The sequence below is a fragment of the Vespa velutina genome, chromosome 6, assembly GCF_912470025.1.
Source record: "Vespa velutina chromosome 6, iVesVel2.1, whole genome shotgun sequence".
NCBI lineage: Eukaryota > Metazoa > Arthropoda > Insecta > Hymenoptera > Vespidae > Vespa > Vespa velutina.
In genome coordinates, this window is record NC_062193.1 from 3,310,796 (window position 1) to 3,322,298 (window position 11,503).

At 34.7% G+C, this 11,503-nt stretch overlaps 1 protein-coding gene across 6 annotated transcripts in view; it reads left to right on the forward strand.

The window, feature by feature from the left end:
- LOC124949768 (disintegrin and metalloproteinase domain-containing protein 10-like) overlaps positions 1–11,503 on the forward strand; it is a 41,782-nt gene that overhangs the window by 5,112 nt on the left and 25,167 nt on the right. For all 6 annotated transcript variants that reach the window (XR_007101165.1, XR_007101166.1, XM_047495434.1 and 3 more), the window contains 2 exons: positions 4,043–4,778; positions 7,645–7,792. Coding sequence is in view for 4 of the 6 variants with exons in the window: in XM_047495434.1 (XP_047351390.1) it covers positions 4,547–4,778; positions 7,645–7,792 (380 nt within the window). In the remaining 2 variants the exon portion in view is untranslated. The remainder of the gene's footprint in view (positions 1–4,042; positions 4,779–7,644; positions 7,793–11,503) is intronic.

Sequence of the window (11,503 nt, forward strand, 5' to 3'; positions counted from 1 at the left end):
AAGGTAGAGAGGAAGTTCCTAGCTCGTTCAAAAGAAAGAAAAAAAAAAAAAAAAAAAAAAAAAAGAAAAAAGAAAAAATTTGAGAGCTTTTAAATTTAGATCTATAGTTTGATTTGTAATTTCACAAGCTAGGTTTGTTAGTTTTACAATCATATAAAAAAACTTTAGCTAAAAGAAGTCCCGAAAATGAATAATCGATATTTAAAAATCATTTAGGAACTTTTAGACCGTTTAGGAATTTTTAATTCACCCCGTATAATTTTTTTTCTATGGTATTCAAGTAAAATAATTCTCATTGTTTTCTTTCACGAATTAATCGACTTCAGGAAAGTGGTACGCGCGAAACAAGTACTATTTTATAATCGACTATTATGTTTTGTAACGAAAGAAAAGAGATATACAATATGCTTCTCTTTCTCTTTCTCTCTCTCTCTCTCTCTCTTTCTCTCGTAAATTATTTGCTTTTGGTCAATTTAGTGAACGAACCATAGCTATGATAAAAAGAGTGAGGAGAGAGAGGGAGAGAGAGAGAGAGAGAGAGAGAGAGGGAGGGAGGGAGGGAGGGAAAGAGAGAGAGAGAAAGAGAGGAAAAGAGAGAGAGAGAGAGAGAGAGAGAGAGAGAAAGAGAGGAAAAGAGAGAGAGAGAGAGAAAGAGAGAAAGAGAGGGAGAGAGAGAGAGGGAGGAAAAGAGCGTGACTATATTCTCTCTACTATCGAAGTGCTTTACTTCGTGAGGGACATGATTTATCCTTCTTCCTGCTTCCCTCGAAAAATTATGTCTCACGTAGATTATTTGCGATGGGGAGCAGCGGGATAGAGCAGCGGCTTCTACTGCAAGTGCATTCGCTCTTGAATTATGACGTTATCAAATGGAGAAAGAGAAAGTAGCACATTTTTATCTCTTATTTTTTTTTTACACACACTTAATGAATTCTTCGACATTTAATTGCCCACCCCTTTTTTTATACGCACATATATATATATATATATATATTTCTTTTTTTTTTATCTTATGTTTTTTATGTTCTTTATTTTTTTTTTCTTCTTCTTTTTTATATTTTTTTTTATCTATAATTGAATCTCTCTAGAAGTAATAAGTTTTTTTTTTTTATTTTTATATTATTTCATTTCATTTCATTTCATTTCATTTCATATATACAACGTATCGCATTGAAACTATTTACTTTCTGTCATTTTTGCCAAAACAAAACTTTGCTATTTATCTTAAGTTACAAATGTACGTAAGCTAACTAATTCGTTCTATTACTCCGTAAAATAGATACATATTTTTCTTTGCAAGGGAAAGGAAAAAAAGAGGAAAGAAAAAAAGGAAGAAAAAATATCGATTAACTTATCGCAAAGATCGTTTATACATATATAAAATTGTACAAATTTGTTTCCGCGTGAGAAAATATAAGGACGTTGTATTTCTCGTTCGGAATCACATAGACAAGATATAGCCGGGGATTCCCCGAGATTCGAACATAGTTCGTTGCAGCTATCGAGATCCTCAACTATTGCGGTAAACGCGAGACGATGCTTGGATATCCAACTAGTCGGACAACAACGACGTCATTCGATCGGAATTTCAAAGATCTTAATTAAAGACGGAAGAAGGAAAAAAAAAGGAAAGAAATACTGACGTGGTGTCACGATTGCACCACGAGACAGAAAAAGATTGTGTGTGTGTGTGTGTGTGTGTGTGTATACGAGAGAGAGAGAGAGAGAGATTGCTCTCATCTATGTGGTCACAGAGTCGGCATAGCCATACCTATGCCTTCTTTCGATTAATCCTTTCTCGGTATTAATCGATTAACCGTTTTCTACGTTGTTCTGTTTTTTTATTTTTTTTTTATTTTTTTTTTTTTTTTATTTTTTATTTATTTCTTTTTACTTTAACTACGGCGGCATCGATAATTATTTCGTTTTCTCACGATGTATTTCCTTTGTGCAGAGGATACGAGTTAACCGTTACAATAGAAAATTAATGTAGAAATCGGACACGTGGTTGTTACATTCATTATCCTATTGTTCTTGCAAGCGTTAAGATAATTCTCTCTTGTATGTTGAGAAATGTTAATATAAACGACAAAAGCGTGTCGAATATTCGAATAACGATCGCACAGCATCCGGATGAAAAAAAAAAAAAAAAAAATTACGAATTTATCTTTATTTCCAATTACGTATTTATTTAAAGGGGATGATATTATGTATGTATTCATGTATGTGTACGTTCATTCCTTGTTACAGATTTTACCAAATTTAGATGCAATATGTAATAGATATCGATTTACGGATTATATCTATATGAAAAAAAAAAAAAAAAAAAAAAAAAAAAAAGAAAAAAAGAAAAAAAGAAAGAAAAATAAGGATAACGCGATGAAATATCGGATACACCTTTTATCATCAACGACTTGTTAGAATAAAAATTTATTTAATGTGACATCATTTCGACTATGACCCGTATATGTCGGTGATATCGTCGAAAAGATATATAATGGCGATTATGCGATCGTGACGGAAATAATCGTATACCTTACCTTAATACTACTTTGTTCGCGTGCGATGTTATTCTTTTTTTCTTCTTTATTTTCCTTGTTTCTTTTTCTTTTTTCTTTTCTTTTCTTTTCTTTTTTTTTTTGTTTGTTTGTTTCTTTTAACTGCGACATTTATGAAAAAAATCAAGGGAACACGATACGATTAGTATTCAAATAGTTTTGGATTATTTATATTAAACGAACGAAATTCCTTCGTAAATGCAAAACATACATTCTTTATATTTCTAACTTCGAAGTATTTGTTTCATTTGACGTAATCAAGAAGTTCGATGTTTACTTATTAATGACTTGTATTAGCTTGCATTTAATTTAATTTCTATTTCAATTTTATTTGTTTATCGTGGATTATATTTTGTATTTAGAGAAACACAAAAAGAGAGAGAGAGAGAGAAAGAGAAAGAGAGAAAGAGAGAGAGAAAAATCTTAGATATTTTAACAGAAAACATATATTAAATAATACCGAGATAGAGAAAAAACATCGTTATCGTCAAAAGTTTCGTATGAGAAAGTACGTTCTCGAGATAATTTGCTCCGGCCACTTTGAAGTTTATCGAAGTAGATCCGATATTAGTAGTACGGTGTATCGTCTCGCTGCACAACACGGAATCGTCCGAGTTTATACTCCAGGTGCTGCGTTATGTATTTACAACGCGAAAAGTTTCGATTAAGGGCGATAAACGACGGATCATTTAATTTTTAAGTATTTTATAACTGGCTATATTTCTGTCGACATGAAATGCTTTGTATTTCTCTCTCTCTCTCTCCCCCCCCCCATTTATTTTTCTTTTTTACTTTTTTTTTTATTTTGTTTGTTCGAGTCACGATTGTACATCTTTAGCCAAATTTTTATAAATTTATATGTATGTATATGTATATACATATATATATATATATACATATATATATATATATCGATCAATGAAAAGAGAAAAGGATTTTTTCGTTTGTAAATCATTTAATCGACCATTCTTTTTATCTTAGTAATTATATTACCTTGCACGTACGTACGATCGTGTGTAAAGCATCAAAAATCAATGGATTTTCTTTTGCGCTTAATCTCTCTGAAATAATCATTTGCATCATTCATACTCTTTATTCTCGTCAAAACCAAAAACACGAAATTGCTTCTTCGTTCTTCCACGTATCTATATATACTTAAGTGTGTTACATAGATGAATATATATATGTACCATATGTATCTATACTGTGTATAGTATCGTTATAGAGATTACTTTTTATTCTCGTAAAATATATAATATTTTACGTCATGTTTTGATGAAAAAGAAATATATATATATATATATATATATATATATATATATATAAGTAATTAGAAATTAATTATATGAGGAATCGATATATTTAAATATAGTAACAGTGTTATATTGTTCAGTATAAAATTAAAAGAAAGTACATATATATATAGACAATGAGAGAGTCTAGACGACGAAGTTGAGTCTCACGTCAGTCTCTTTATTTTCCAGCGTTGATATCGCGGAGCAGTTGATCTTCGAGAGTACCTAAGCAGAAAGAAGAAGAAGAAGAAGGAGAAAAAGGAGAAGAAGAAGAAGAAGAAGAAGAAGAAGAAGCAACAGAAGAAGCAGAAGAAGAAGAAGGATAGAACCGGTTGAAAAAGACGTTCTAGGTGGAAGAAAGGAAAAGGAGAAGGAGGAGTAGGAGGAGTGAAGGGGAGAGAAAGAAGAAGGATCGAAAGGTTGAGCGACCCTGAAAGGGGTAGGAGAAGGTGGACGAAGTGGAGGAGGAGGAAGCGGAGGCGGAAGGAGGAGTAGGAGAAGAAGAGGAGGAGGAGAAGGAGGAGGAGGTGAAGAAGAGGAAGAAGAAGAAGCAGTGGTGAGGCGAGGAGAAGGAGAAAGAGGAGATGAGCTCGGTGGGTGACTCGACAAGTGCGGTGCTCGGCTGCTCGACGAAAGGCGGCAGATAGCGCCATTAGAAGAAAAGACCGACGCGTTGCTGGTACGAGAAACGCGATGCCGAGCCGTTGCTCCGCGGCCCTGGCCCAAGAGGAGGGGGAGGAAGAGGAAGAGGAGGAGGAGGAAGAGGAAGAGGGAGAGGACGAGGCCCACAGGCCCCGTCGACGTCGTCGACGAAGAAGAAGATCCTATTGCTACCACCTCTTCTTCACCGTTCCTCTTGTCTTCTTCCTTTCGTCTCTTTCGATCGCGGATGCTTTGCCGTTTCATCCTGTGCCGACGCACAAAGGTGAGTCACGTGCCTTCGTTTTCTTCCTCCTCCTCCTCCTCCTCCTCCCCCTCCTTCTTCTTTTTCTTCTTCTTCCTCTTCTTTCTGATTAAAATTGCTACCACGTGAAAATAATCTTTGTTCTTTTTTTAATAATTTTATCATTAGAATCAACGAGATTACAGTAGCAGTAACATTCACACCTGACGAAAAAGAGTTCATTGAATAAGAGAGTTCTTGAATTAAGATTCAAAGTTTCAAGATTTCCAAAAAATATCTTCATGAAAGAATAACTTAGACTTTTTCTATAATTTTCAATAATATCGATAACGTTCACTTTCGAAAATTCCTTCACGAATAATAATACAAATTATATATATATATATATATTCGAATGGAAAGATCAATGAATTTATTATCTAGCTTTACGCGTTTAATCTCACACATCTTTGACGACGGGATGTCGCGATGCTTTCGCTTAAAATGCAGTCACAGACGACGAATGAATTTGTGAGTTGCCTGAAACGCATTGACAGTGTTAAATCGCGGTAAATGCATTTGACAAGGAGAGAGAGAGAGAGAGAGAGAGAGAGAGAGAGAGAGAGAGAGAGAGAGAGAGAGAGAGAGAGAGAGAGAGAGAGAGTGAGAGAGAGAGAGAGAGAGAGCAACCGCTTAATAGTCAACACTTCTCTTTGTCCCATGACTTCCTTTTGTTCTTGATCGGTACTTAGGCAAACAATAGGACGCGACCCCAAATGGCACTTTAATTGTGCGTAGGTACGAGTAATGCAGAGATTCTCGAGTGACACTCGTACCACCTCCTTGCTATTACATTTTCTCCCCTATAAAGGGCTTTTGCTTCCCATTTTTTACTACTACTATTCCTTTCGCGTTCGCGTCTCTCTTTTTTCCTTCTATTTTTTTTCTTTTGTTGTCCCTTTTTTCTTTTTCACTTTATATGCGTAACCATCATGATTTTAATTCGACGTCAACGAGCTCCGAGATAATGAAAAACAAATTTATTATTTATGCTTGTTCAGTACAGTTATGAATAGTTGTCAGAGAAAATTTCTCGTCAAGTTATACATTTCAGTTCTGCTTTTTCATTTATCCTTTTTTTTTTTCTTTTCTCTCTTCTTCTTTCGTTATTTAGCATTGGATAGAATAAACAGATATAACATCCGTATAATAACAAGACATTGTTTCCCGTCTTCTTTTTTTATTTTTTTCTTATATTTCTGACATTTTCCATAATTCTCATTTTTTTTAAATTTTATTTTCAAAAATGTATTCCCTAAAACCAGTTCGACCGGTCTTATCCCATTGATTCAATTTCAAGCTCTTTCTCCTTCTCTCTCTCTCTCTCTCTCTCTATATATATATAATCTCTTTCGCCTAGAGTTAGGAATAATTAAAAAAATTTCGTTCGTCGACCTTTCCCCTCTTTTTCTCAACTCTAACGAATGTATTTACTTTGACGTACTCCTTTCGTTTTACGTATTTACATAGAATACAGATATACAGAATATATATATATATATATATATATATATATATATATATATATATATATGATATGTAAAATACATAGCTAAGATATATACGCATAGATATCTATATAAATATAATTAGAAGTTTTGGAAGTTCAGGCAATGATATATTTCAGTTGGTTCGTGGCAGACAGTGAAAGTTCTCAGCTTCAGCCTACATGATCTTGAATGTCTCTCACTCTCTCTCTCTCTCTCTCCCCCTCTCCCTCCCTCTCCCTTTCTCTCTCTCTCTCCCTCTCTCTCCCTCTTCTTCCCTCCCTCTCTCTCTCTCCCTCTCTCTCCCTCTTCTTCCCTCCCCCCCTCTCTCTCTCTCTTACATTGAAATCACGCGAAAGACTCTTGAGATCTCTTAGAATTAGTTGATTTCATTTTCACGAGGATTTTACAAAAGAATAGACGAGCCGATACGGGACGACGACAGTTCTCTCTTTGAAAGCCCACACCTCAATTATTTCCCTCATTAAGCATTTTCACCCTTTAAACGTGCCCGCAGAGAGAGAGAGAAAGAGAGAGAGAGAGAGAGAGAGAGAGAGAGAGAGAGAGAGAGAGAGAGAGAGAGAGAGAGAGAACGTCCCCATCGATAGACGACTTCACACACCAACCCTCTCCCCTCCCCTCACTTCTCTCTGTTCTCCTTTGTAATTTAATTGTTTCGCGAAATAACCAGATTATCCCTTTCCGATATTATACAATCGTCACATTCTTTTATTTTCTTTCTTTGTCCTTTTTTTATTCTTTTATTTTATTTTATTTATTTATTTATTTATTTATTTATTTATTTATTTATTTATTTATTTATATTTTTTATTACGTTAACGATACTCCGTTAATTTTACTTAAAAATGTGCAAATATAGGATAATCTTACGTTTGTCTGCGTTATTTAACTTTTATTCTTTTTCCTTTTTTTTCCCCCTTTTTTTTCACGCGATAAGAAAGAATAAGACAAATAAAATTACTCCAAGTATATAGCAATTATATATATATATATATATATATATATATATATATATATATATATATTTCTTTTTTTTATTCTTAGTGTGTCGAGCAAGATCTTTAGACAGATTCTATGACGCATTCTCACGCGATTTCCGATCATAGGCTCACATATTAAAAGACGTGTATACATATATATACGATACGTATATACATCTACTTACGACCTTTTTCTTTCTCTTTTTTTTTTCTTTTTCTTTTTTTCTTCTCTTTTTCTGCAAGAAAGCACGATACGTGTGTACGCATATGTGTGTATATGTGTTCTATCTACGTTTTCTTTTTTCGTTTTTTATTTTACTTATCCGTATTTAATAGAACGATACTTTACATATGTTTCAGGGATAACACGTAGATCATACATCAGATACTACGAGCCAGCATCTTATGACACGGTGGCATTGAGACGTCATCGTGACAGGACGCGTCGCGACGTTTCCGATTCTATCGAAAATCAACCTCTACTTTTACGCTTGAAAGCATTGGATAGGTACGTTTCATGGGGAGATATAATCAATGATAAATAATGTTTTCTTTTTCAAAAACTTGTCAATATTTTGTTGTTAATATCACGTTGTTAGTATACGTACTACAATCAAATTATTTCGAAAAGAAACGTTCGAAGATAAAGATAAAGCTGACCTCGACGTGAAATTTAATAAAAGTAACGCGATTTAGAGTATAAAAGAGAGAGGGGGGGAGTGAAGAAAGAACTATGCAAGGTCATCAACGCGTAAGGTATTATACCCGTCAGGTGTATCCTTGACAGGTCAGTAAGCAGGGATCCAATTAAGGCCACGTTCGTATAAAATGCGTTACATTTCCTCGTTGTGGTGGATATTATAGATATCGTCTACGGATTAACGAACAGTGTGCGGTGCTATTGTTCGTATTGGGAGGGTGAAAGTCTAAAGAGAGGGTCTTTCTCATTTCTTTCTCGAAGATCGTTATATTATAGTAACTAACAAGCACGACTTGTATTTCTATTATTACTTTCTCTCTCTCTCTCCCTTTCTTATTCTTTTTTTCTTCTTTTCGATTTATTGAACGATCTTGAAATACACAAAGTTGAGAGAGTGTTTGTGTGTGTGTATGTGTGATTATCTTTTGAAATCATTAAGATTTACAGGTTATTCTAGATAGAAATATTTATCTTCTTCGGGAATAGAAAGCATTACGATTGAAATATCCTCTTATTATATTATCTAATGATTTATGTATAAGACACATGATTTATGTGATTACGTCAATCACGCTATGGTGATTTCCTGTACGTAGTGCTGCATCCGTATATAAAATAAGTCGATATTTTTTTTTCTTCTTCTTTTTTTCTCTTCTTCTGATGTTAAATTTTAACGTATAGTAGGATGATCAACTTCCCTGGTCTCTCCCCCCCCCCCCCTCCCATCCCTATTACCACTCTCGGCCTCTCGGGTTTATACATTGTTTAATATTTATAGAGGGATGATATTTGTAGTTCGCATTAGATATCTATAATTTGAGCTGTTTAGTTAGAACGGATGGTAGTAGCTATATATATATATATATATATATATATATATATATATATATATATATATATATATATATATATATATATATCGTTCGTTAGACGAAGATATCTACTACTTGATTTGTGGCCGATCCGAGGAAGGATGGAGTTCCAAACAAACTTCTACGTTAAGTCGATCTCCGTGATTCCTGATTTCAAAGGAAGCAATTAGACCTCACGGAGGGAAGGTATTTCTACGATCGTAGGAATAATCTATCGACGGGTATCGGTCTACCGAAAGTAGGAGGATAATAGGAGGAGAAGGAGAAGGAGGAAGAAGAGGAGAAGGAAGAGGAGGAGTAAATCGAACAAATTCGATTCGATTAAACCGTGTGTACGTTTCTAATTCGACATATCAAAAGCTATTTTATCTAATTTTGGTATATATAATTAACCAATAGTCTGTCGAATAAATTCCTTCTTTGGTGTTTAACGTCAAAATTATATAACGTGAGAATTATAGTGCATATATATGTACTTATATAAACATACTTACATAATACTTAAAGATACCATTCATTTCGAATCAACAATTAAAGTTTGTTAAGCGATGAAGTTAAAAAATACGTACGCGTGCTTTGGTATGTGTGTGTGTAAATGAGTGAATGAGTTATATGAATTACATAGTAAATTATTATATAAATTCATAAAAGATTAAACAATATAATATTTTCAACGTAGGAAGGAAAAGAAAAAGAACAGATTGAATAGAAATTTATTTATATTTAATAGAAATTTATTTATATTCAATATAAATAATATTTTCTATATTTCTTGAGTTAAAGAAAAATCCAACTACGATAGAAAGATTTAATATCCGCTAATATTTATCGGATTGATCTCAACAAGATCGCGATGAAGAAAGAAAGAGAGATGGCAGGAGGGGGTTTAGGGAGGAGAGAAAAGGTCGATGGAGAACGTGTAGAGTCATATTTCCGCTTGACGATATTCACGGAAAATAGAAGCTTAGTATTTCAACGAAGCGATAACGTCACCCTTCGCGTTTGGGTTGCGCGCGTTGTTTGCCATGCTCGATGCGGAACCATACGTGACAGGAGGACGAAAATATTCGGATATATTTTTCTGCTTGTTTGCTTGCTAGCTTGTTGGGTGATCCCTAGATCGTGGTAGGTTCGATCTGATTTGCACAATACGCCTTTTATTTGCGTTTCCTGTCATTGTCGATGGGTTGCACGCCTAACACACTATCTCGTTCTTTAAGAATTTTCTACCACCTTCGTTTTCTCTATCGTTATTCTACTGCTACTACCATCCCCGTCTCCTCTGGCTCTTTCCACTACTAACCTATCCAACCACCCATATCACCCCTCTTTATCTTTCCAATCTCTATCCCTTTCGACTCGTCTCGACTTGCGAAAAATGTCTCTCGGTTTGGAACGATACTCGTCTTCCGAGAAAGAATTATTTCTCTCTCTCTCTCTCTCTTTCTCTCTCTCCCTCTCTCTCTCACATATTAGCTTTCGACGCTCGGTGTAACTACAACGTTCATCTCTCTTTATGTAAATCGCTTGAATCCACGGTGAGCAATAAAATGTAAAACAGTAGTAGGTGGGTAGCCAAGACTATCTATCTCTTTCTCTTTCTCTCTCTCTCTCTCTCTATCTCTCTTTCTCCATCGTCGTCTTTGTCGTCGTTCGTTGTCGCAGTAGAACTGTAGTAGGATGTTTCCTACATCTCTCTCTCTCTCTCTCTCTCTCTCTCTCTTTCTCTCTGCTGTGTTTCTTTTTTTTTTCTTCTCTTTTTCTTTCTCACTGACGACAATGTCGTCATAAGTGATCCTCTTGAAGACCTACCATCTACACCATACATTAAATTTTTTTTTACTACCCATTGTAAAGATAATTGCTTACGTATACCAAGGATTATCTTGTATATCACGAATCTCGTAATAAAAGTACTTCATCCGTGAAAAGTCAAAGAGAGAGAGAGAGAAGAAGGAAAGAATGTAGAAAGAGTGTTTAAATTACTTCGTTTGTCGTTCTTTTCTCTTTTCGAAAGGAAATTTCATGGAGATTTTCTTCTCCTTCTATCTATCTATCTCTTTCTCTCTCTCTTTCTCTCTCTCTCTCTCTCTCTCTCTCTCTCTCTCTTTTTCCTTGTCGGTCACGAAATGCCTTTTGTCGCGTTCTAACATAAACGTGCAGGATTGCATACCGTGCGCTCTCGAGACTTACTTTTGAATAGGTTGCGAACTCTCGGCGCACCTCGGACCATGTGAATCCAGTTTTCTCATACGTGGGCACAGGTTGAATGCTAGCAACGCACGACAACGTTCTATAAACGGAATAACTCGATCGGAGTTGAAAAAGAAAAAGAGAGAGAGAGAGGGAGAGAGGGAGAGGGATGCTATGAGCTTTTTTAAAATTTCTTCTGGTATTGATAACTCTATCGGTTTTATCACAATTCCAAAAATGGATGGAATTCGATTTATTCATTGTATCTATTCTATCGTATCATTTTACGAAAAAAAAGAAATATGTTTTCCATTATCATTTATTATATATATTTACGTACATATATACATACGTATACAGCAGGGAAACTTAAGTATTCGTTTCTTACAATAGAAATATGGAAATACATATTGTATTGTATATACACTTAACTCTCTTATTGTAGATACATATA